This window comes from Astatotilapia calliptera, chromosome 4 (assembly GCF_964374335.1).
Source record: "Astatotilapia calliptera chromosome 4, fAstCal68.1, whole genome shotgun sequence".
NCBI lineage: Eukaryota > Metazoa > Chordata > Actinopteri > Cichliformes > Cichlidae > Astatotilapia > Astatotilapia calliptera.
In genome coordinates, this window is record NC_137425.1 from 345,488 (window position 1) to 371,644 (window position 26,157).

General features: G+C 45.2%; 1 protein-coding gene across 4 annotated transcripts; it reads left to right on the forward strand.

Annotated features, from left to right (window-relative positions):
• Nucleotides 1–1,187: 1,187 nt before the first annotated feature.
• On the forward strand, nt 1,188–24,735 carry LOC113020103 (integrin alpha-3-like). 4 transcript variants are annotated; one of them, XM_080299984.1, is made up of 29 exons: nt 1,188–1,384; nt 2,888–3,057; nt 4,984–5,111; nt 5,741–5,826; nt 5,901–6,037; nt 6,112–6,218; nt 6,319–6,411; nt 7,159–7,218; nt 7,304–7,457; nt 7,625–7,818; nt 7,896–7,984; nt 8,163–8,296; nt 8,442–8,519; nt 8,615–8,682; nt 11,522–11,658; nt 12,396–12,539; nt 12,615–12,712; nt 14,597–14,765; nt 15,676–15,762; nt 15,877–15,956; nt 16,031–16,108; nt 17,151–17,253; nt 17,324–17,500; nt 17,623–17,766; nt 17,986–18,096; nt 22,360–22,458; nt 22,564–22,689; nt 23,142–23,296; nt 23,971–24,735. In XM_080299984.1, exons 2-28 carry the CDS (start codon nt 2,900–2,902, stop codon nt 23,250–23,252), a joined length of 3,150 nt encoding a protein of 1,049 aa, XP_080156110.1. In that variant the 5' UTR covers nt 1,188–1,384; nt 2,888–2,899; the 3' UTR covers nt 23,253–23,296; nt 23,971–24,735. The 4 variants fall into 4 exon arrangements, with proteins under 4 accessions (XP_080156110.1, XP_080156111.1, XP_080156109.1 ...); XM_080299985.1 differs by having other exon boundaries at nt 23,142–23,283; XM_080299983.1 differs by having other exon boundaries at nt 23,142–24,735.
• Nucleotides 24,736–26,157: the final 1,422 nt, after the last annotated feature.

The following is a 26,157-nucleotide window of genomic DNA, read 5'->3' on the forward strand; positions in this document are numbered from 1 at the left end:
GGTTGAGTGGATTCCCATTCATTTCCTATGGCAGGTACTTTTGACCAGGAACATCACAAATGTAAAGGTTGATTTAAACAATCAAAATTCAATGAAAGAGCTGACCATCACTGTTATATGTTCAAGTGCATAGTGTGGAGGATGTCATAAGGCCTCGAGGCAGATGTAAAAAACAATATTTATGAGTGTTTTAAGTTGTAAATCAGTCAGATTTGACCCAAACACGACAGGAAGCCTAGAAGACCTTCAGAGGGTATATTACATAGTCTTAGTGATCGAGGGTCCAGGTTTCAAACTCTGCAATGATCCTCTCTTTTGAGTCAGATGTTCTCACAGTCACCACAGTCTCGGAGGATGGGGATCATGATTTCTTCCCCCTGACCTGATGTTCTGGCTCCCCCTTGCCATAGAATTTGTTTTGTATCTAACCCACACCCACATATCCACTGGTCTCACCTGGACCCACAACACCATCGCCCTGTTAAAGAAGGCCCAGCAGTGGCTGCACTTCCTCCATGTCCTGAAGAAGAAGAAGAAGAACCTGGACCAGAGGTTCTTCTTCAAGTTGTGGTGCTCTCAGTGGAGCACTGCTCCTCAGCAGAGAGCATGCTCTCCTACTGCATGGGTCTCTGGTATGCAGTGTGTGTGTGTGTGTGTGTGTGTCATTAACTGTGTTTTTAACATCAGAAAAAGGAGAAGAAAGCAAGACAGGAAGCAGCAACAAAGACAGGAAATAAACCCAGAAAACTGTGTGTGTGTGTGTGTGTGTGTGTGTGTGTGTGTGTGTGTGTGTGTGTGTGTGTGTGTGTGTGTGTGTGTGTGTGTGTGTGTGTGTGTGTGTGTGTGTGTGTGTGTGTGTGTGTGGCGAGAATCAAGGTGCCCTCAAATGTCCAAACAACCTGAATCATTTTGTGACTTTGTGTGGGTGGGTGCTCAAATGTCTATTCATGTGAGTTCTGGGCTTTGTGAGGACATTTGGTTTTGTTTCATGGGCTTGAGCGGTCAAGGTTTTGAATGTCTTGGACCTTCAAAACCAATTTCAGGGTTCTGTTCTGGTTCTAGATCAGGCGTTCTACAAGCAACATGAGAACATGGGTCTTCACAAAGATAGAAAGACAAATATAGTGTGTGTGTGTGTGTGTGTGTGTGTGTGCGTGCGAGAGAGAGTGTGGGGGTGGGGTTAACTGAGAGAGAGAGACATGATTTCATTTCAGGGCGAGTGAGCACGGCTGAAGAATGAGAATGAGGGCGTGAGTGAGGGAGGCATCTGAGCGTGTGCAGATCAGTCGGTGAGCAGACGGAGGAGAAGTCAGACGGAGCAGTGCGGGAATCAAACTGACAACCTGCAAGGGACAAACCAACGAGCCAACAGGAAGAGCAACAGGTCTGCATTTCTTCCTCTACCCTTATTTCTTTACATTTGATCTGACAGGGACAGACTTCAGACCAGATTTCTATTATTCAGCAGCAAATTTAATATCTCAGTAAATTCATTCCAGGGTTAGACGGGTGTCCTCACGCTGTAATGAAGTGCCACAGAGTCAAAATACTCCACATCTAAAGCTAATGTACTGTAAGTCTGCTGGGTAAAGATGCTGTGAGAGGCTGTAGCTCAGGTGGCAGAGCAGGTCAGCCACTAATCAGAAGGTCGGTGGTTCGATCCCAGGCTGCCTCCGGGCTGCATGTCAAATATCCTTGGGCAAGATACTAACCCCATGTTTGCCTACTGGTGGTGGTCAGAGGGCCCGGTGGCGCCAGTGTCCGGCAGCCTCGCCTCTGTCAGTGCGCCCCAGGGCAGCTGTGGCTACAACGTAGCTGCCATCACCAGTGTGTGAATGTGTGTGTGAATGGGTGGATGACTGAAAACACTTCATATTTAATGCGCTGTTACATGTAATTAATGTTTCATTAGTGCCAGAACGAACAGCCTGAAGTGAAAGCAAAAATACAGTCAGTACAGGTATACTGTTTGCAGCTCACAGAAAGACAGTTTCTCAGTATTTACTGAAAGACATAAACCCAACAGAAAACACAGAGAGAAGAGTAAAGAGCTGCAAGGAAATACAGTAGAAAAGGATAAGGAACACAACGATAGCACGGAGGAGAAAAGCTCATAGCTGCTGAGGTATTACTGAAGTTTTGGGTGAAGTGACTTTCGTAGATTCTCTGTGGCGTTCAGGGTGACCAGAAAACTGTTTCCTTTAGCTTTGCTGCTGCGGACACCTGCTAAACTCTGCTGGAAAAAGAAATCAGCATCTCCATTAAGCTTGTGAGCAGGTAGAATGATGAAGTGCTCCTCATTTTCCATACCAACTTCAAATCAACCGTGGCAGAGCGACCACCACCAATCCCAGCAGATCATCACAAAGTAGGAAGCTCACACAGCTTGGATGAGCTGCACTCTTTCTTAACATAACCCAGAGAAAGCTGAGCAGCATCAATCCTGCTTCCAGAGATTCAAACTTCAAATAAAAGATTACAATAATCTTTGACTTTTGATTTTCATGCTACCTTTGTGAATTACATTTCCAAATACAACCCCAATCCAGTTTTTTCGAGATTATACCAAAACGTCCTGAAACGCAGCAGATTAAGTTCACGGTGGAGTGTGACTGTGAGGGTATAAAGAGGCTCATCAATAACAGTGTCGTCTGCATGAAAGAGATAGATGGCTATCCAGACCACAGTCAGCATTTTAACACTCTGAGAGATTCACTCAGGACTCATTTGATGACACGACAAAGGTACGGCTCAGCAGCTTTCACATTTCATACGTCTTCCACTGAGCATCAGTTACCATGACGATACAGCCAGGTAGAATAAAACCCGTGTGACATTAAAGATAACTTACTGACAATCGCACTTCTGACTTTTTTCTGCTGTTCAGGTGTGTGTCTCCATGGCAACAGGTGTGTGCATGTTGCTGGTTGTGGGTATCAGCGTGTGTGCAGCGTTTAACCTCGACACATCATTTCCACTGCTGAAGATGGGCGAACGAGGAAGTCTGTTTGGATTTTCTGTTGCTCTGCACCAAGACCTGAAGACAGAGAGCTACCTGTGAGTACACACCTGTGTGTGTGTGTGTGTGTGTGTGTGTGTGTGTGTGTGTGTGTGTGTGTGTGCTAGCTGTACATCTGCTTTTAGGTGTGTCCGGGTAAATGATCTGACTTCAGACTGAACCTTAGGTCAGCAGATCTCTACTGTCCTCAAAGTGACCATTAACACCAGTGTTGTGACAGAGCGGGCTTGTGTGGGTCCTTTTCTATAGATGAAGAACTGCTGGATTATTTTGATGAAGCAGAGTTCAAAGCAACATTGTTTCCACTTTTCATCAGTTAGAACCAAATCTATCACAGCTAATCAAAGCAGCAGTAAAACAGGAAGTGAGGTCATATCTCAGAAACACTTTCATGTGTGAATAATAAACGTGGCATTTGGAGTTGTGAGGACGTCTAAAATAGTGGATCATTTTGTGGTCGTCGTGGGCAACATTTCTGTCCGCTCTCTGGCTTCACGGAGTGGTCTGTCTGGCTTCAGGTGACTGTTCTCCACCGAATTCTGGCCGACTTCTCCGCTTCCTTCACTGGACCCTATCAAACACACACCGTACTCTGTGTGTGTGCGTCAGACACACACAGAGTCAGGTGAATGCCCCACAGCGTTAATAATATGTCTGAATTCTTCTGAAGTCTGCGCAAACAGCAGATAAAGGACAAGGCGGTATTAAGAAAGGTGGAGCTTCAGGAGGTTTTCGGGGGCTCCGTAATGTCGGGGAGCAGAGGAGTGACAGCGCCCACCTCTGTCAGCGCGGCGTTTATCGTCAGAGTGAGTCCGAGCAGATGCCGGCAGGTCACATGGTGCAGCCTCACACTGCACACACACATTTTTAGGTTAGACTTTCAAAATAAAAGCAGCTCAAGTCTCTGCGCGCAGCTACTGTCTGCAGAGTATCGTGTGAGAGTAAACTGAGGTTAGATGGGGGGTCTAACAGGAAGTGCAGGTCACACTAAAGCTGCACATTTCCTGTCTCTATGTGAGAGGCGGTCACACAGAGGCCACCCAGCTGTCTGTCTCTAGTCACCGTGACAACTGTCTCTTTATACTCTGTAATTGGATTAGCTGTTAGACACACAGACAGACACACACACACACACACACACACACACACACACACACACACACACACACTCACTCTAATGTAGCTTCCTTGGAGTGTTCAGGGGTTAGGAGGTCAATGTCTTTGATTGGAAGTTCCCCCCCTCCCCCCAGGTGTGTTCCTCTGTGATTGTCACACTCATGATCAATAATTCAAAATCACAACAACTATCACCTCAAGGCGCTTTATATTGTAAGGTAGACCCTACAATAATAGATACAGAGAAAAACTCAACAATCATATGACCCCCTATGTGACAGTGGGAGGGAAAAACTCTTTTAAAACTCTTTTAAAACTCTTTTAAAACTCCCTTTTAACAGGAAGAAACTTGCAGCAGAACCAGGCTCAGGGAGGGGCGGGGCCATCTGCCATGGTCTTATGGGTTCTTGAGGACACTATGCATAGTCAGGTGATTCTGGGAGACACGTTAAGCAGGTAGTGATGCCTAAGGACAGGCAGAGTTCAAATGTGTGTTTGATAGGGTTTGAGCTGTGAAGCAGTTGGGACCCCACAGCAGCAGTTAAACAGGTACAGATGCACAGTCAGGTCAGGCTGCTGTGAACGAGCTCTCAGCTGGGAGGACACGTTTGTTCCAGTAAAACTTTACTGTGAGACTAAATGTAGACGGCACTGACACAAACAGAGTCCCCCGAACTGTCTCTGGAAGGCTGGGCCGGTTTGCTCATCTTCAGATAATTCACGTCACGTGACTGAAGCTCCTTAGAAGGAGGCGACCCGTGTCCTCTGTGTGTGTCCTTCAGACGTTTCCTCATTTATTCCACCCAGAATCTCAAACGTTAACTGTGCCGTCTGTGTCATCCCGACAGGCTATTAGTCGGAGCCCCCAGAGAGAAGGCGGAGCCAAATGTTCCAGCCAATCACACAGGAGGAGTGTACACCTGTCCAATCAGTGCCAACCAGTCAGACTGCAGGAGGATGAAGCTCATAGATCCAAGTGAGTCACACGTGTCCTTAGCCTTATTGGCTGGTTTGTTTACTTTCTCTTGTATCGGTCAATCACAGATCAGGTACTCAGCCTGACAGTCAGCGACCCGTTTCCTGAGCTTGTTTGGCTGCACTAATGGGTGATGCTATCAGTGTCCTGGTGCATTATGGGAACTCCATCCCTCAGTGAGCAGTGAAAGCTGCTGTGTGTGTTATCGGCTGCTCAAACACAACAACAGCAACACACCCACCCACATGTACACACACACACACACACACACACACACACACACACACACACACACACACACACACACACACACACACACACAGTGTTTATATGGAGAGAAACTGTCATGAATCAGCGACTCACTGATCTGAGCTGACTCTCCCGGCTGAGGTTAGCCAGCGGGTATGTGACACCTGTGTGACAGGTCCAGGTGAGCTGTGCTGTCATACTGCTGCAGCTCAGGTGTGCAGGATAGCACCTGCTCTGTCAGCTGCTGGACAACATATTTGCAGCACAGGTCGTATGGGGTTAGAGTCAGTGGAATAAATCACACAAAAGTTTACTTTTTTACCTTTACCCCGTCAGTGGGCGGAGCCTACAGTCTGTGACTCACCTGTGATGTGTTTCAGCCAAGATCCATGCTGATGAACTGGTCGAGGACATGTGGTTGGGCGTCTCAGTAGCCAGTCAGGGCCGGCCTGGGGGGCGTGTCCTGGTGAGTTTGTGCTCTGATTGGCTGATTATTTTCCTATTGGTGAGAAGTTAAAGAATGGTGTGTTTGCTCTGCAGGCATGCGGTCACCGCTTCACAAAACTCTATGGAGCGTTCAATTTAAGGCAAATGATTGGCCGCTGTTATCTCCGTGGAAACGACCTGCGGTACGACGAGAACGACTCTAATTGGCAGGACCCCGAACAGTCCTGCAGGTATGTCACATGACTGCACACTACAGGTGATGAGTGATGCTCCGCCTCCTCACCTGCTGCCTGTCTGTATTCAGTCATCTGGGTGATTTCACTGGTGAGGTCATGTGCGGGATGGGGATGTCAGCGGCCATCACTCAAAGCGAAGTCATTGTTGGCTCGCCTGGAAGCTTCGAATGGCAAGGTGATTCTATTCTATTCTATTCTGATGTTTTTCTTCCTTTTCAGAGCGAGCATCTCAGCTCTGTGAGCATCTAATGCAGTTCATGGTGTGTGTGTTGTAGGAAACGTCCAAGTCTCCTGGATGAACCCTGACGATGAGTTTGACACCAAGAAGAGCTCCTTCTCCAACCAGAAGCAAAGGAACATCTACATCGGTGCGCCGTCTCTTTAAATAGCTCATTCAGATCTGAGCTCGGTCACACGTGTCTTCCTCAGGGCAGGACAGTATTTAAATCAGCTACATGAATGTGCCTAAATAAGGTTTGCAATGAGCACATGCGGTTTGAGACAATGATTTAATGAGGGTGGAGCAGAGGGACGGTGTCCTGTAGAAACGCTAATGTTCCTCAACACAGAGCAGAAGCTCTCGTCAGGCTTAGCTTATTGTGAGCAGTGTTTCAGGTTTTTAGTCACACGCTGACGCAGAAAAGAGTCCATAGTGAAAACTCTCTGTTTGTGTGTCTTCATTCAGAAACGCACGCGTCAAACCGGCTTTCATATCGTTCAAAAAGTGTAATTCTGGTTTCTGCAGGAAGTGTTTGCCGCCACAGGTGGCTGTGAGTCCGGCTCTTTCCTTTGACTTAAATAAATACCTGCAGCCTCACAAGCTAAGTGCAGAGTTACGTATGTGGATGAGCAGCCGATACTTTGACGTGCGGATCAGTCAGGATCTGAATCGTGCTTTGTGTTATTGTTTTACGTGGCAGACTTATTTTAATGAAGCAGGTCTCCTCTGGATCAGTCCTCCATCGGTCTCGCATGTATCTATCTGTCTGTGTGTCACAGAATTCAGCTGCTTTTATTTTGAAGTTTCAATGAATGTTCAGACATGTATGCTTTTAATGGGAACCTTTCCTACATTTAAAGAATTGAAGCTGAATGTAAAACGTGTATTTGTGCAGGATATTCTGTCGCTCAGGCTCCTCGCCTTCTCTCTGAGGATGATGAAACCATCGTAACAGGTGAAGACTTTTCAGCTAATCAGGAAGCAGCTGGTTGACCTGTAGATTTACTGATAGATGTGTTGATTGGTGTGTTGTTGAATAGGAGCTCCTCGGGACCGTATGGAAGACGCTCATGGCTCGGTGCTGCTGGCCGTCAAGCGCTCTGATAAACTGATGATTCGCCAGAAGCTGCGCGGTCAACAGATGGGCTCGTATTTTGGGAACGCCTTGGCAGTTACTGACCTCAATAATGACGGGTGAGGAATGGTTTATGGGTCACATGACCCGCACTGAGGCAACACGGTCAGTACCTTTAGTAAAATCTTCTGATGACAACGACTCAGTGGGAACCACAGAGCACCATAATCTAAACCTGAGGAACATGTTTCAGGAACACTCACTGAGCTGCTTTTTTGTCCCACAGGTGGAACGACCTGCTGGTGGGCGCTCCTTTTTATTTCCACCGTCAGACGGAGGTGGGCGGGGCAGTTTATGTCTACGTGAACGTAGGAGGGAGGTTCAATTCTGAGCCCAGCGTAGTGCTGAAGGGGCCGGCGGGGTCGGCATTCGGCATGGCTGTGGCCGCTGCAGGAGACCTCAACCAGGACGGCTTCCAGGGTGAGGGCTCAACGTGATGCTGGTGTTTTCGTGATCAGTAATCAGTAGTCATGGTGACGGGTCTTTGGTTGTTCCAGACTTTGCCATCGGAGCTCCTTTTCATGAAGCAGGAAGTGTGATGATCTGGACAGGAAGCAGTGAGGGCATCTCTACAGAGCCGAGCCAGGTCTCACAAAAACACGGTCCTTTCTATGTTTGACCCACATTCCCAGGACACAACTTTCAAACCAACTCTGAACCATCAGAGTGCAGACATGTCCTCACGGGCCAGACAAGTTTTTCCAGTGATGGTTTTTAAATTGGTGTGCAGACACACCTGTGACCCCGCCTCCTCCTCTGTACAGGTGATCCGAGGCAGCACGGTCTCCCCTGTTTTCGGGACTTTTGGCTACTCCCTTTCTGCAGGCGGGGATGTTGATGGGAACTATTACCCGGACCTGCTGGTTGGTTCTCTCGATGATACCGTTGTTCTGTTCAGGTACCAACTTCTGTGCTAAATAGTGCTCATCTAAAGTACATTTTGAAGTCCTCAAAGTACTGATCATTAGCACTTACTGCTAATTAAGAGCTCAAGAATAACTAAATTTATGCATTTATTAATGGACTGATGTGTTGATCCTCAGGAGTCGACCGGTCATCCATTTAAATAAAACACTCAAAGTTTCTCCGACCATCGTGGACCCAAACAGCTGTGACTTCTGGTGAGATTCAAAGCTACCATCAGCTAACATGCTCACAGACCCTCAGTACGGAGGTGTTTTCACACGATAACATGCTAACAGCTCGACTCTCTCAGTATACAGGTGGAAGTGTGTTTCTTCTACATGTTCAACAGGGGAGAGAAGAGCGACAGAGACAACATCAGTGAGTCAAAGACAAAAAAATGCACCCATATTAAATCTGATCATGCTAACTTCTGCGAAGGTTGGAAGGCTGGGCTGGAAGGTTTGGCTCTGTGGAGGAGAGCATACGAGTGGCCAAAACAGGACTGCAGGGAGATGTCCGTGAAGGATAGCTGAGCCAAATTAAACCAGGAAGTATTGTTCAGACGCGGTAGTACACCTGTAACATGCTATGTCTACCTGGAAGGTTCAGAATCAGTCCCGTTTCATTAGTTTTTGATGGCGTTTGATGCAAGAGTATTTACATATTTTTCCTGTTTGCTTTCCTTCTCCAATGCCCATAGCTGCGGGCTTCCTTCAGTTTTAGCTTAAGGATGCATTAACCCAACCTTCTGGCTGTAGTTGCTCATTATATCCTACCAGGTGCCCGTGTGCCAGTAAAATCAGTCATAAACTGTTATCTATCAAAGTAAATCATGACCATTCCCAGTTTTCCCAGAGTTTGGCTGTTGAAAGATGAAGTCATGTGACTCATCCAAAGTTCACGTCCCTATGGCCTGCTGCAAGAGGAGGTGCTGCCTTCAAAGCTGAGCTCACGGCTGGATTAACCTCCAACAGGTGGACTCTCACTGTCCATCTCGCATCACTCTCAGCACCAGCAGACAGAAACTACGCAGCAGGATTTTATCAGGCAGTTGAGCGAGATGGTGGAGTGTCAGCCCACCAACGTGTAACCATGGAAACAGCCCGTAGTGGTTTCTGACCTGTAGACACACACCTGGGTCAGGTGACCTGAGGTAACACCTCAGGAGAGTCTAAGCGAGCACAGCAATCGACCACACTGCCACTAACAAGAGGTTACAGGCTGGACTTGCTAATGACATCAACTTCCTGTGCGTGCGTGCGTGCGTGTGTGTGAGTGATTGACAGGACACAGCTGTCAATTAGATCCAGTTTTTAATCAACACACACACAGACTCTGAGCGTGTGTCCTTATTGTGTCTCGTTAACTTGACCAATCAGAGCTGAGGCCACACTGTTGCTATAACACGCCTGTACACACACGCACAGATGACATCATGCCGTGTCCTTGTGTGTCCTCTTGTCCCCTGAGTGATTCTCTGAATGATAAATCACATTAGAGAAACTGATATTATTACATCTGAGACTCTCGCTCTCTCAGTGTGTGTCTGTGTTTGCTGGTTGTGTTAATTTGACCAATCAGAGACAAGGTCACCCTCACTGTGTCTCTGGACCCGAGCGTCTTCTGTCTCACAGAGAAGCTGATAACTGTTAACATGTCAACTACACACAGAAAGAGAAGACCAGAGTCCATTCAAGTATTGGCTAATTTAGCATTGGTGTGCAAATATAAATATATTGATAAACTATTGATAAACCCCAGCATAAAAAGAGTACTTCCTCTGTCATCGCAGGTCACACCAACCAAAACTGAAAATAATTTCAAATTAATAAAAAGATTTTTTCCCTGCAAGTTGATCTCCTCTAAAGTCGTCATGTTCCATTACAGAAGCATCGTGAGGCTTCAGCCAACTATCAGTAATACATCCGATACCTTTTCTGCTATAATTAAACCCCAACTCAAACCCCAAACTGTAGTATTGGCAGAAAAATCAGTGTGATGGCAATAATCCAGAGTATCTGTCAATCCCGAGTGAGAAGCATCCACCTTTATTTACTCTGGAGGAGGCAGTAGAAGTTTGTGAATGGAGTCTGATACGAGTTAGTGAGTCAGAGACGCTCACTTCTGACTGGTGATGGGCACATGTGTAAAACCCCAACATTAGTCAGAAGGGAGTTGTTCCTCCCAGCCACTCTGCTAAAATAATAATGATAATACATCAACTATACGTTTATGAGAATGCATCAGTTTCTGTGTAATAACACTATTTTTGTCTGTATGTATGTTTATGAATACAGTATTCTTTTATTCTATTAAATAACTTAAAAATGACTGACTGAAGCTTTAAATGTCCATCTTCTACAGTATGTCAGCTAACACTGCTGGAGTTATTTTCATTTACATTAAATGAAACTGATATGTCCCACCAAAGGTGATGTTGTAAAAGTAACTTCGGATGTGCTACCTGGGCAGTGTATTCATTTAAATTTAGTTCAGCGCATGTTTTTTAATCTAAGCTACTGAGTGTGGCTGTCGACTCCCATGATCTGATGCTGCCTCACAATGTCGTCAAGCCTTTGTTTGAACATGTTTGTTCTTAATCTTTTCACAGAGAAACTAAAGTATCAGAAATAAAATGTTGTGTATTGAAATCCAGTCTAAAATGTAGATTATCTTTATCTATGAATTTTAATGTGGAGTTCCTCAAGGATCAATTCGTGGTCCTACTCAATTTCATAAAAATCTTGCCGGAGTTTTAATAAAACAGTCTTGTATTTTAGATGTCTGTGAAGGTTCTCAGTCAACCAGGTCATCGTAGTCACCCTGTCATGTGATTTCCTGAGGTCAGATGACCCAGGATGTGAGTGGGCGTTAAGGTGTCTGGGGAGGGAACTCAAAACTGGATTGAAAGAGGATGCCAATGTTCACATTTTGGACAGAGAGGACAGATGGTTTGAAAGAGGAGTGAAAGAAGCATTTATGTCCACTGTGAGCGACCATCTTTGAACAGAGGCGGGGGTTTACGACACCAACTGTCTGCCATCTATAATCCAGTTTTGAGTTCCCTTCCCAGACGCCTTAAAGCCCACCCAGATCCTGGACTCTATTGGTGTCTGTCACATGTCAGGGTTAAGGAACAACAAATAAATCACATCACAACCTGTGATTATCTTACGCCTGTGTGTTTTATATTTGAACCCTTATCTTTGTGTCACAGCCATCCTCTTCACGCTGAAAGCTGACATCACTAGTGTCAAGCCCCGCCTCAATTTTCATGACAACGGGCAGAGCGTGTACTCTGATTACCTGTCGATGCCGCTGGAGGAGTGCAGGACGCTGAGAGTGGGACTGCAGGTGAGACAAACACAGGCATAGCACCCCCTACAGGCTGCTGAAATCTGACAAGCACGTCCACTGAAACAAAACATTTAGTGTCGATGTGAGCGGCGAGTGTCGGAGCTGTGTCACGGTTTATTTAAGACTAGCTCACTCTGAGAATCGTCCCAAACCAGCACACCACATAACGAGAGCAAAGACCAAACGTGGTCCTCCAGTTCTGCATGAAAAAACTTAAATTATATTTTTTCCTTTAATTAGAGTCAGATGAAGGAAGTTCTGCTGTGTGAGATATAACGAACTGATTCTGATGATCAAAGTCATGATGACTTTCTGCCGCCATGTTATTCGTGCGGCTGCTGACAGACTCCACATCCTGCTTCTCAGCCACAGCTCAACAGGAAAACCACAGCGAGCCTCTGAGGTGGTGTGTAGGCAGGTCGAAGCAAAAGTCACGTTCGTTCATGTCTTCGGTTTGTGTTTCTGATCGCGTTCGCTCGGCTCTCGTCCTGTTTTCACTCTGTGATTCTGTTTCAGTCTGTCAGCGAGCCTGCTGTTTCTCATGCTTTCAGTCCACTGACTCGTGTTTACTTCACATTCCTGCTGATCACCACCTGCTTTCAGCCTGATTTCCTCAGCTCCAAGTGGCCAGTTCACATCAGTCTGGCTGGACAGATCCTGCAAAGAAGCTCCTGCAGTCCACGTCATGTTGGCACTGAGCTGATGTTCAGTTTCTGTGTTCTTATGTTCTGAAGAGTGTAATCAGAGACAAAGTGGAGCCTCTGGTGTTCTCCTTGAATGCCTCCTTGTACGAGAAGTTTCCCAAGAAAAAGAAGAACGTGCAGGACCTGAAACGCCTCCCGGTGCTGAGTGAGAGACCCCAACCCATCAGAACCCAGGTCAGAACCCATCAGAACCTTTTTATAGAAAAGCCAAACTCTGCTGGTCTGACCGATGCTGTCCTTGTCCCTCAGATCCACATCCAGAAGGACTGTGGTTCTGATAACCGCTGCCACAGCAACCTGCAGATGACAGCTCGGTTCACCGATGAGAGCCAGAAAGCTTTCCCCGAGTGAGTGAACAGAACACACACTGCTCAGCCCAGAGTCCAAAAAAGATGATTGGACAGAAACACTCAGCAGGAAGCATGAGGTCATGTGATAAGAAGCCAATTTAAAGGCATGATGAAGCAGATAAGAAGCTCTGTACTTCACTGGAGTTAAAATCTTTGTTATTATTTATCATTATTTATTATCTCATTTATATTTGTATACCCAGAAATCCACTACACTTGAAAAAGAAAATGAAGCAACTACACGTCTGAGACTAATCATTGTTACAGCTGTACACTCCATGATTCAGCAGCTTCAGACCCTCCTTTAGCAGCAATAAGTTGTTGTGATTGATTTGACCAAACAGCATGTTATTAATTTGCATGAATTTGTTGTCGTTGATGGTGGAGCCAATGAGAATCCATAAGGAATAGAATTGATAAGTGATATCAATAGTGAAATCGAAATCGCTAAATTCTTATCAGTTCCCATACCTGGGCGCACCATGTGAACATCAGTTTCTATCATCGAGTGTTGTCTTGTGACTACACTCGATGCTCCAGTGGATACATCTCTGTGGAGCGAATCACTGGAAGCCCCGCTGTTTCCTCCTCCTCAGAGTCAGCATTAAACAGCCTCACTCACCCCGGGTCACCACTGACGATGTCAGTAATGGTCATCAGTGCATCCCAACACAAACCCAGGCAGTATTCTTTTATTTTATTAAATAACTTAAAAAATCACTGACTGAAGCTTTAAATATCCATCTTCTACAGTATATCAGCTAACGCTAATGCTGAGTTATTTTCATTTGAATGATATGAAATTGATCAATGAAATTGATTTAGGAATGTCCCCATGCTCTGTTTCAACCAATGCTCCGGGCAAACCAGGGTTTGGTGGACCAGAGTCTGTGTGCAGCCTGAGTCCATCGCACACCGACCTGTACCCCCTTGGCACCTTACCGGCACACTGAATGTCTCTACCAGACTGGGTGAGGGTGTTGGAGCACTTTTTCCTCCTCCATCAGTGGGTACTCCTGGTGCATGTGTACCGGTCATCTGCACCACCAGCATTGCTGTCCCAATCTTTGTGGGACTCCCAGTAAGCAAGGTGTAGCGTCCACTGTCGCCAAGACCTGTGGTGACAGATAGAGGTTAGTTGGAGATTGTTGTTGCTGTCCTTAAGCGGACAGTCGAAACGGGGAAGTGCCATGGGGCCTTCTTCTTGGGGCTGCTGCTAGCTGGTTCTCAGCCAGTGTCACAGCGCTGCCACGGGTTTCTAACACTTCAGTCTGGCACTACCACCATCTCTGCCAGTGCCCCCTCTCCTGGATGGGTCAGGGGACTGACCTTGTCCTGCTGGGCAGTTGAGGGCCACTGTAACATGTGTTAGTGTTTCACAGTGTTTTAATTACAAGGTGCCTTTCAGGCGGATGTGCCGACTAGCTCAGAATGTTCCTTTTACCACATTTGATCCCGGTGCAGCTGTCTGCTCTCAGCTCCTTCCTTCTCCATGTCCTGGCGTGCTACTGAAATAGGGCAGAGCTGGCCAACCTTGTCTGGCACCTCCCCCTGAACCCACAGACCACATCCCACTGCAACCACTTACTTGATGATTGACTTTGATATTCCACTTACTTCCCTGAAGGTGTTCTGCCAGAAAGCCTGAAGGCCAGTGTCTCCTACTAACTGTTAGGTACTGAGATATAATGAAAAACAAAATTCAAATATTTCACTTTTAAAGGAAACTGTACAAACATTAAGAATAAACAATAACAGACAAAAGAACAGAAGACTGGCTTAGAGTCTGTGAGTTACAACATGGTTAGAGTCTGTCAGGTGATTATTAACTAAGACAGCTGCTGAGGTTCGGCCGATGTTTGTGTTCTTGTGTGTTTTCAGGCTTGAGGGTACTCAGGTGATGTACTTCAACTCCACCATCAAGAGGCTGTTTCTGGAGGTTAACATCAGCAATACACCATCAACAGGTCAACCAGCAGAGGATGCTCACAACACCATTCTGAGCATCAGCATCCCACCATCACTTATCTACTCTGGAGTAGAGACAAAGGTAGAGCAGAGCTCCGACCATCTAAAGTGGAACACCACGGTGACTTTGTTAGAGCAGCTGTAGGTATTACAGGTACTGTGCTGCAGTGGTTTGTATCATATCTATCTAATAGACTCCAGTTTGTGCATGTAAATGGAGAGTCCTCTTCACACACTGAGGTTAATTATGGAGTTCCACAGGGTTCAGTGCTAGGACCAATTCTGTTTACATTATACATGCTTCCCTTAGGCAGCATCATTAGAAGACATAGCATACATTTACACTGCTATGCAGATGACACCCAGCTCTATCTGTCCATGAAGCCAGATAACACACACCAATGAGTTAAACTGCAGGAATGTCTTAAAGACATAAAGACCTGGATGGCCGCTAACTTTCTGCTTCTTAATTCAGATCAAACTGAGGTTATTGTACTCGGCCCTGAAAAGCCTAGAAATATGGTATCTAAGCAGATTCTTACTCTGGATGGCATTACCTTGGCCTCCAGTAACACTGTGAGGAACCTTGGAGTCATGTTTGACCAGGACATGTCCTTCAATGCACATATTAAACAAATATGTAAGACTGCGTTCTTCCATTTGTGCAACATCTCTAAAGTTAGAAATATCCTGTCTCAGAGTGACGCTGAAAAACTAGTTCATGCATTTATTACTTCCAGGCTGGACGACTGTAATTCATTATTATCAGGAAGTCCTAAAAACTCCCTGAAAAGCCTTCAGCTGATCCAAAATGCTGCAGCAAGAGTCCTGACAGGGACTAGAAAGAGAGAGCAGATTTCTCCTGTTTTGGCTTCCTGTTAAATCCAGAATTCAAAATCCTGCTCCTCACATACAAGGTCTTAAATAATCAGGCCCCATCTTATCTTAATGACCTTGTAGTACCATATCACCCCTTTTTCTTTGTGTTTCAGGGTGATGCCTCGGCAGTGGTGGAGTGCTCTGTGGAGGGGACCTCTCTTCAGTGTGAGCTCGGGAACCCTTTCAGAAGCAACAACAAGGTAGGGAATATCACTGCTGACCCAGGGCACTAGCATTGCTGCTGTCTGCTGCTGTCTGTACTGCAGTAACTCTGCTGAGCTCTTTCTGATGTATTGTCTCTTCCTGTGTTTCAGGTTCAGGTTCTGATCAAATTTCAGCCATCTGAGATCAGTTTGGACACACGCGAGATCCAGTCTGTGCTGCAGCTATCCACGTACGGCCTTCACCACACGCCACTCTCTCTGTGTTTGTTGGAGGTTACTGAGTGGCATTTCTGTGTGTCTTCAGGCTCAGTGAACAGCCAGATCTGTCCCCAATCTCCGTCTTCATGGTGGTGGAGTATTTGCTGCAGACATCACTCAGTTTGTAAGTACAGATCAGGTGCACATCAGGTGGCCCGTCTGAGCTTTAAGCTCACAGCCAGGGAGGAGAATCTGAGTTACGACTCTTTGTTGTGAAATGAATCCAGACTGACAAGGACAGTAACCCTGCCCCAATGTGAGCCGACACAGAACAAACCGAAGCACAGTGGAAACGTTGACCTCAGCTCACAGCGTCAAAATTAGTAAAAAAATGATGAACATCAGCACATAGATAACAGACAGTATCAATAAACACATGCCTTACATCCATGTAAATGCTGAATAGACTGGCTCTGTACTCAAAGTGCTTTATTTAACTTGCATCATTCATGCAAGCACTTGAGTGTGCTCTAACTCACATTCACACATATTCATATTCAGATGGAGCATCTTCAGAGCAAGTTGATGATGATGAAGCCTTTGTTTGTCACTAGCAGTTCCCTGCAGTGAAATTGGACTCCTTGTACATACATTACACAATGGGGATGGTACCTTGCTCCGGTGTACCTGAGGGTAGCTGTTCGGTAGATTCAAACTCCCAGCCTTCCAGTCACAGGGCGACCACGCTACCTACTGAGCTATCCCTATGCCTTCACACCGTAACACCGTGAAAAGACATGACAAGCAATAGGGGTGGGTAAATGGGGTAAGAGTGACCCGGTGTAGACGGCAGCATCTCTGCCCTGGTCCAGTTGTGTCTGCGTGTGTGTCCTCTAGCCCGACGCAGGTGGCCTTGTAGGGCAGCGAGTCATTAAGTTGGAGTTAGTATCTTGCCCAAGGCAGTCAGGGATCAAACCACTAACCTTCCAGTTAGTAGGTGACCTATCTTGTGAGCTACAGACACCCTGTACTTATATGGTTAATGGGGGACAAGGAAGTGAGGCAGGTATGAAGAGGATGAAGAGTGCAACACACTGCACTCGGGAGTGCTGGACAGGTGAAAAGAAGGGCCACAGTGGTCCACAGAAACGCTCCAACACGGAGCCACACTTCTGAGTATTTTAAATGGAGAAGGCATGGTAACCTTTCATCTGGTACCTCGACAGAATTTCAACGTCAGGCCCCACCTCCTTCAGTGGTCATGTGATCGGTGAGGTGGCCATGAAGAAGACAGAGGACATCGGCAGCCTGCTGGTCTTGACCTTCCAGGTTAGTCTGAAAACATTTACAGTTCTGCGTGACCCTCACCAGGTCAGGTGTGAACGGTATTCTCCATCAGGTGCATGTCCAGGGAAAGCCGCTGGGCCACCTGGGCACCCTGGAGGTGGAGTTTGATTGGCCGATGGAAGCCACCAATGGGAAGTGGCTGCTGTACCTCACAGAGATCCAAATAAATGGTACTTCAGAGCCTCGCTGCTCTCCACCCGGCAACATCATTAATCCTCTCAACCTCACGGTAACCACAGCAACATCAGCCTCATACACTACTTTCAAAATAAAAGTCGTTCTTCTTTAGAATAAAGGCCAATTAAAACTGAACTGTTTACCGAAGATTTTAAACTTGTCTCTGGAAGTTAGCCTGTCTTCCTGTTGGTTCAGCTGTCAAAAGAGGAGAAGAAGAAGATGAAGAGGAATCTGGATGAAGTAAACGAGGAAGAGGAGCAGACTGACAGAACTCCAACTGTCCTCCATCTTCAGAGAAAGAAGAAGCGCTACAGTCTGGTACAGACACAAGCACAGGGACACACTGTTTCTACAAGCTTATTGACAATCTTGGAGGACAGGACAGTTTTAAATGTGGGGACATTTAGGAGAGAGGACAATTTGAGGAACAATTTTGACATGTTTTAGAAAACTGAGGGCTTCTGAAGAACATGAGGACATTTTTATGAGGACGTCCACAGTTGTGTTTCAAAGTAACCACAGCAAACCGTGTTGCAGGACTGTGTCCGCGGAGCGAGGTGCGTGAAGTTCGTCTGTCCTCTCGTCAGCATGAACAACTCGGCGACTCTGATCATCAAAGCCCGACTGTGGAACTCCACCATGATCGAGGTAAAAGGGCAGCCCCAGTCTTATACCCTCATTTAATGCCCACTTTCATTCTTCTGGTTCACTTCCTGCCAGTTTAAAATGCAAGCATGCAAACATTTACCAGCTAAAGAAGCAAACGGAGACCAGTGTTGGTCAAGTTACTTGAAAAAAGTAATCAGTAACTAATTACTGATTACTTCCCCAAAAAAGCAATCCCATTAGTTTACTGATTACTTATTTTCAAAAGTAATTAATTACTTAGTTACTTTTTAAAAACATGATTTACAACCTGAATAGGTGATAAAGCGATAGATCTTTCAGCCCAATTCTACTTTTTCTGCATAATCCATCATACAAAATGTAATCAAATGTCTCTTTTTAAAACTTGTTTTATTAGTTTTAATCTTTTAACTTTATGCATCAAGCAAAGATTTAATTATATGCAACATTCTCTGACTGGAAGAAATTTGTTTAACATTTAAACCTATTTTCTGCACATTTCATCACATCCCCCACATCCCCCCCCCCCCCCCCCCCCCCGAGTCATTCTAACTACCAGAAACCTCGAAGCACAGGCCGAGGGGGAGGTGTGGCAGCAATTTTTTACACCAGCCTATTAATCAACCAAAGACCCAGACAGACTTTTAATTCATTTGAAAGCCTGATGCTCAGCCTCGTCCACCCCAGCTGTGAAACTCAGAAACCAGTCTTACTTGTTATCATCTATCGTCCACCTGGGCCTTACACAGAGTTTCTGTCTGATTTCTCAGACTTTTTATCTGGTTTAGTTCTGAGCTCAGATAAAATAATTATTGTAGGTGATTTTAACATCCATGTAGATGCTGAAAATGACAGCCTCAACATGGCATTTAATCTGTTATTAGACTCAATTGGCTTCTCTCAAAATGTAAAAGAACCCACCCACCACTTTAATCACACTCTAGATCTTGTTTTAACATATGGCATAGAAACTGAACATTTAACAGTGTTTCCTGAAAACCCTCTCCTGTCTGATCATTTCCTGATAACATTTACATTTACAATAATTGATTACACAGCGGTGGAGAGTAGACTCTATCACAGTAGATGTCTTTCTGAAAGCGCTGTAACTAAGTTTAAGAATATAATCCACCCACTGTTATCATCTTCAATGCCCTGTACCAACATAGAGCAGCTATCTGAACGCTACCCCAACAGAGGTCGATCATCTTGTTAATAATTTCACCTCCTCACTACGTACGACTCTGGATACTGTAGCTCCAGTGAAAACTAAGGTCTCCTGACTCCGTGGTATAATTCTCAAACATGTAGCCTAAAGCAGATGACTCGTAAGCTGGAGAGGAAATGGCGTGTCACAAATTTAGAGGATCATCATTTAGCCTGGAGAAATAGTTTGCTGCTTTATAAGAAAGCCCTCCACAAAGCCAGAACATCTTACTATTCATCACTGATTGAAGAAAATAAGAACAACCCCAGGTTTCTCTTCAGCTCTGTAGCCAGGCTGACAAACAGTCAGAGCTCTGTTGAGCCAACCATCCCTTTAACGTTAACTAGTAATGACTTCATGAACTTCTTCACAAATAAAATTTTAATCATTAGAGAAAAAATGACCAATAATCATCCCACAGATGTAATATTATCTACAGCTACTCTTAGTACCATTGATGTTAAGTTAGACTCTTTTTCTCCAATTGATCTTTCTGAGTTAACTTTAGAACCCATTCCTACAAAACCACTCAAAGAAGTCCTGCCATTAATTAATGCTTCAGTCTTAAATGGTAAATGGCCTGTATTTATATAGCGCTTTTACTAGTCCCTAAGGACCCCAAAGCGCTTTACATATCCAGTCATCCACCCATTCACACACACATTCACACACTGGTGATGGCAGCTACATTGTAGCCACAGCCACCCTGGGGCGCACTGACAGAGGCGAGGCTGCCGGACACTGGCGCCACCGGGCCCTCTGACCACCACCAGTAGGCAACGGGTGAAGTGTCTTGCCCAAGGACACAACAACCGAGACTGTCCAAGCCAGGGCTCGAACCGGCAACCTTCCGATTAAATATGATCAACCTATCTCTAATGATCGGCTATGTACCACAGGCCTTCAAGCTGGCTGTAGTTAAACCTTTACTCAAAAAGCATCTCTAGACCCAGCAGTCTTAGCTAATTATAGGCCAATCTCCAACCTTCCTTTATATCAAACATCCTTGAAAGAGTAGTTGTCAAACAGCTAACAGATCATCTGCAGAGGTTTATTTGAAGAGTTTCAGTCAGGTTTCAGAGCTCATCACAGCACAGAAACAGCTTTAGTGAAGGTTACAAATGATCTTCTTATGGCCTCTGACGGTGGACTCATCTCTGTGCTTGTCCTGCTAGACCTCAGTGCAGCGTTCGATACTGTCGACCATAATATCCTATTAGAGCGATTAGAACATGCTGTAGGTATTACAGGTACTGCACTGCAGTGGTTTGTATCATATCTATCTAATAGACTCCAGTTTGTGCATGTAAATGGAGAGTCCTCTTCACACACTGAGGTTAATTATGGAGTTCCACAGGGTTCAGTGCTAGGACCAATTCTGTTTACATTATACATGCTTCCCTTAGGCAGCATCATTAGAAGACATAGCATACATTTACACTGCTATGCAGATGACACCCAGCTCTATCTGTCCATGAAGCCAGATAACACACACCAATGAGTTAAACTGCAGGAATGTCTTAAAGACATAAAGACCTGGATGGCCGCTAACTTTCTGCTTCTTAATTCAGATCAAACTGAGGTTATTGTACTCGGCCCTGAAAAGCCTAGAAATATGGTATCTAAGCAGATTCTTACTCTGGATGGCATTACCTTGGCCTCCAGTAACGCTGTGAGGAACCTTGGAGTCATTTTTGACCAGGACATGTCCTTCAATGCACATATTAAACAAATATGTAAGACTGCTTTCTTCCATTTGTGCAACATCTCTAAAATTAGAAATATCCTGTCTCAGAGTGACGCTGAAAAACTAGTTCATGCATTTATTACTTCCAGGCTGGACGACTGTAACTCATGATTATCAGGATGTCCAAAAAACTCGCTGAAAAGCCTTCAGCTGATCCAAAATGCTGCAGCAAGAGTCCTGACAGGGACTAGAAAGAGAGAGCAGATTTCTCCTGTTTTGGCTTCCTGTTAAATCCAGAATTCAAAATCCTGCTCCTCACATACAAGGTCTTAAATAATCAGGCCCCATCTTATCTTAATGACCTTGTAGTACCATATCACCCTATTAGAGCACTTCGCTCTCGCTCTGCAGGCCTACTTGTTGTTCCTAGAGTATTTAAAAGTAGAATGGGAGGCAGAGCCTTCAGTTTTCAGGCCCCTCTTCTGTGGAACCAGCTTCCAGTTTGGATTCAGGAGACAGACAATATCTCTACTTTCAAGATTAGGCTTCAAACTTTCCTTTTTGCTAAAGCATATAGTTAGTGCTGGACCAGGTGACCCTGAATCCTCCCTTAGTTATGCTGCAATAGACGTAGGCTGCCGGGGGATTCCCATGATGCACTGAGTGTTTCATCATCACTCACTATGTGTTAACAGACCTCTCTGCACTGAATCATATCTGTTATTAACCTCTGTCTCTCTTCCACAGCATGTCTTTATCCTGTCTTCCTTCTCTCACCCCAACCAATCACAGCAAATGGCCCCGCCCCTCCCTGAGCCTGGTTCTGCCGGAGGTTTCTTCCTGTTAAAAGGGAGTTTTTCCTTCCCACTGTCGCCAAAGTGCTGCTCATAGGGGGTCATATGATTGTTGGGTTTTTCTCTGTATCTATGAAGCGCCTTGAGGCGACTTTTGTTGTGATTTGGCGCTATATAAATAAAATTGAATTGACTTGAATTGTTACTGCCCATCTCTGATGGAGACCAGAAGAATTCAAAACTACAGCTTAAAGAGACTAAACCGTCTGCATCACAACTACAGAGACAAGTGGTTTTTATTCTATTTGTTACATTTTATTTAGATTGATAGTTTCTATTTTTGGTTTCTTTTGCTCTATATTTTTTAAAGTTGATTTTTTTTTTGTCTGTGTGTTAAAGTGTTGTCGAAATTAACCCTCGTTATCATTTAAATACTGCATGAAAACTCTTAAGACCTCTGAAATGCAAAAAATGTCATCCTGTGAGCTCAGAAAGCATTTCTGTCCCCAAACCTGCAGACACCTGTGCTCAGATATCAGGACTTTTTGTCTTTTTCATCCTCTCATGGCCAGTTATCGCTTCTTGTTGTGTTTCAGGACTACAGCGATGCGAGCAGTGTCTTGGTTCAAGGTCAGGCATCTCTGAAGCTGCAGACCAACAAACCCACCGTGAACATGGAGTCTCACAGCTCGCAGGTAACAGATTGCAGCCAGTGCCCCCTAAGGACCATTGCACCCTCCTTCACAGTTCACTGTATGTGGCTGTAGTTTCCTGCTGAATCTCTGAGGTATTCTCTGCAGATTGAGGTCTACATCTATCCAGATCTGGGGCTACAGGTGGACTCTGGCGCCCCCCTATGGATCATCATGTTGTCTGCCCTGGCAGGTGTCCTGCTGCTGGCTCTCATCTGTCTGCTGCTCTGGAAGGTAACCCGGGTGTTAACATACAGAAATGATGCAGCAGATAAAGTCATAGTCCAGGGAAACTTTTTACAAGTGGATATTATCCCCCGTCTCCACAGTACTCATATATTGTTATAATAACAGCTTACTTTCAGCTGCCTGGTGTTTTGTGTGTAAACTGAAAGATGATTTTGATCAGAGGAAGTCTTTAAATTATTCATTTGGCATAGAAACTGGGAGAAAAAGTCTTAAATGATTCCAGTGAAATCATTGTTCCTGAGCTGGATTTACAAACCATCTCTGAAAACTCAAGAGTGCTTCTGAAAGATAGCTCCAGTTCTGCTGCACTGCCAGACTGGTTCCAGTTTTAGGTTCCAGAGCAGCATCAACTCATCACCACTCATCACCATTCATCATTCATCTGTATCGTGAGCTTTATCTCTGTAAAGTGTTGTGTGTCGCCCCCTGCTGTTCAGTGTGGGTTCTTCAGGAGAGCCAGCACCAGGGAGCTGTACCAGGCAAAGACCCAGAAGGCCCAGATGAAGAGCCAGCCATCTGAGAACGACAGGCTGACCGAGGAGCTCTGAGGCTGGGGCACCGCAGCCAGAGAGCCCGGCTGTAAGGACCAGAGGTGGAAGGGTTACTAACTGATTACTGAGACTATGAAAAGTGCTGAGTCAGATCAAAGTTAAAAAGTTTGTACTTGCTTAAAGTAGTCAGCACTGATACTTTGAGGTTCTTTGTAATTTTGTCTTAAATTTGATCAATTCTAGGTTTTTACTAATAACGGCATCCCCACAAATTCATCTCCCATAATAAAACCTGTTTCATCCATAATCTCAGGGACCATTTGATTTTCAGTAACCTCCTGTTTCCATCTGCTCTACTTTTTCTGATTGATCAGCTCAGCAAAAAATGTGATTGCTTGTGTTTGTTGGCTTTTCTCTGCAGATTTGATGGAGCTTTTATTCTGAAAGGAGTCACAAAAGACACATTAACAGAAAACGGCAGAAAAAAATTAAGCGGGCTCACCCTTTAATGTGTCTGTGGCCACACCTGCTAGATTTTTGCAGCCAATCAAATCAAATTTCACACACACAAATCCCAACAGACTCCTTAAACCAAAAAATATTCAGTTTGCTGTCAATGCAAGGAATTATGGGAAATCACCCCAAAATAGGACCAGTATGAATCTGCCTTTCAGCAGATCACTGGTTATCCCAGCAAACTCACCTGTGTCACCTATTCACTGCCTCCGTGTCTCTGTGGACATACAAGGTCTCTGATCCCTCTTTTTCTCTGCAGTGTGGGTTCTTTCTGCGTCAGGGGGTGTGGCGGGCGGTGGCGCTCCATCAGGGGAGGATTATGGGTAAAGACGACCTACAACAGCAGCACATGGATGCTGACGGATTCCTGATCCAGGACCAAGTCTCCTCATGTCGAAACAGGAAGTCCCCGAAACACTGGGTCACTTCTTGGACTGAGACTCACTGAGAGACTGTCAGCGTCTGAAAAAATAAACCAGACCAGACCAAACTGGACTAGGCCAAAACAAACCAGTTCTAACTGGACCAACACACTGCCAGTGTGAGTCTGCTGTCATGTGAAAACCTCGTAATGTGTTTACGTTCATATTGTAGACGGAGATGTGAGGTTTCCAGCTGACAGCAAGCACAGACGATTGATTATAGATGATTGGTTATTGATCTGTGTGTATATGTGTACATCTTTTAGCCATGGATTGATTGGAAACAGATTGGTGTTTTCCTTTAAAGGGCTGGAATCAAAATGAGGGGACTGCTCCTTTAATATGGCAGCAGTCGTGTCTTTGTGCTGCCTTCAAGGACCCCCATAAAATCTCCTTTGAGAAAGCTGTTAGTAAAACCATCCCGGTTGCCTTTAGGTGCGGTCGGCTCTTCTGTGAAACTGTTTGGTGTCTCGTGTACTTTTACAGGCTGTTTTTGTATATTTGTGATATTTCTGACTGCGCTTGAAAGTCTGTGTAAAATGTGGGTGCGTTAACTGCATATCAGTGTCTTTGTCAATGATATTAAACTATTTTTTGTATAACTGGCTCTGCTGTTTAGAATAGAATAGAATGGAATAGAATAATCCTTTAATTGTCCCACAAGCGGAAATTTGGTTGTAACACCAGCCAGAAAGACACATATACAAACAAACAGTACACAGGACACAGAACAGAAACATACACAATTTTTCTTACATATTTACATTAAGGACAATGGTTACTATATACAGAGAGTACTGTACAGTTATTAAATTTAATAAAAATAACTACAGATAAGAGGCAAACCAGGTTGTAGTGCGAATTGGTTGATTAAATTATTGCAGTTACAGCGCAGATGTAAACATCTGTGTTTGTTGGGAGCAGTTCTGATTGTGCAGTCTGACAGCTGCAGGGAGGAAGGACCTGCAGAAACGCTCCTTCATGCATCGAGGATGCAGCAGTCTGTCACTGAAGCAGCTCTGCAGTTCAGCAACATCTACATGCATGGGGTGGGAGACTCTGTCCATCAGAGATGTTATTTTGGCTAGAGTCCTTCTGTCTCCCACCACCTGCACTGGGTCCAGGGTGCATCCCAGAACACAGCTGGCCTTCCTGATGAGTTTATCCAGCCTCTTCCTCTCAGCTGCCGATAAACTGCTGCTCCAACATACAACACTGTAAAAAATGACAGATGCCACCACAGAGTCATAGAAGGTCTTTAAAAGCGCTCCCTGTGCTCCAAATGACCTCAGCCGCCTCAGCAGGTAGCGTCTGCTCTGACCCTTCCTGTAAAGAGCATCAGTGTTGTGGCTCCAGTCCAGTTTATTATTCAGGTGAACACCCAGGTACCTATAAGAGTCCACTATCTCAATGTCCACTCCCTGGATGTTCACCGCTGTCAGTGTGGTGGGTCTGCGTCTCCGGAAGTCCACCACTAGCTCCTTGGTTTTCCCGGCGTTGATCAGCAGGTGGTTCTGCTGACACCAGTCCACAAAGTCCAGAGTCCACTGTCTGCACTCTGAGTCGTTGTTGTTTACCTGCAGTGATGTGCTCAGGGTCTACTTTAGCTAAAGTTCCTGGCATCTTTGGTCATTTCAGGATCAACAGGAGCAAATGAAAGATAAAACACATCATTTATTGTCTCTCAGCCAGCAGACCTGTTTGAAATATTTGAAGGTCAATGAGTCAGTAGATATTCATATATAGATGAGTATCAATTATTCTGACTGCAACTATTGTCCTTGGATGATTTACAGTGACGGCTTGTTTAGTTCATGAAGGCAGTATCAGCAGACTGTGACTGGCTGGCCGGTTAGTGTTTATCTTCACTGCATCACTTGGTGTACTTGATGTAATTGTACACCACACATACTCTGTGGAGGGTCACTCCCACTAGGTTATATCTAGGGATGGGTATCGTTTAGGTTTTATCCGATACCGGTGCCAAATCGGTACTTTTGAAACGGTGCCGGTGCTTAAACGGT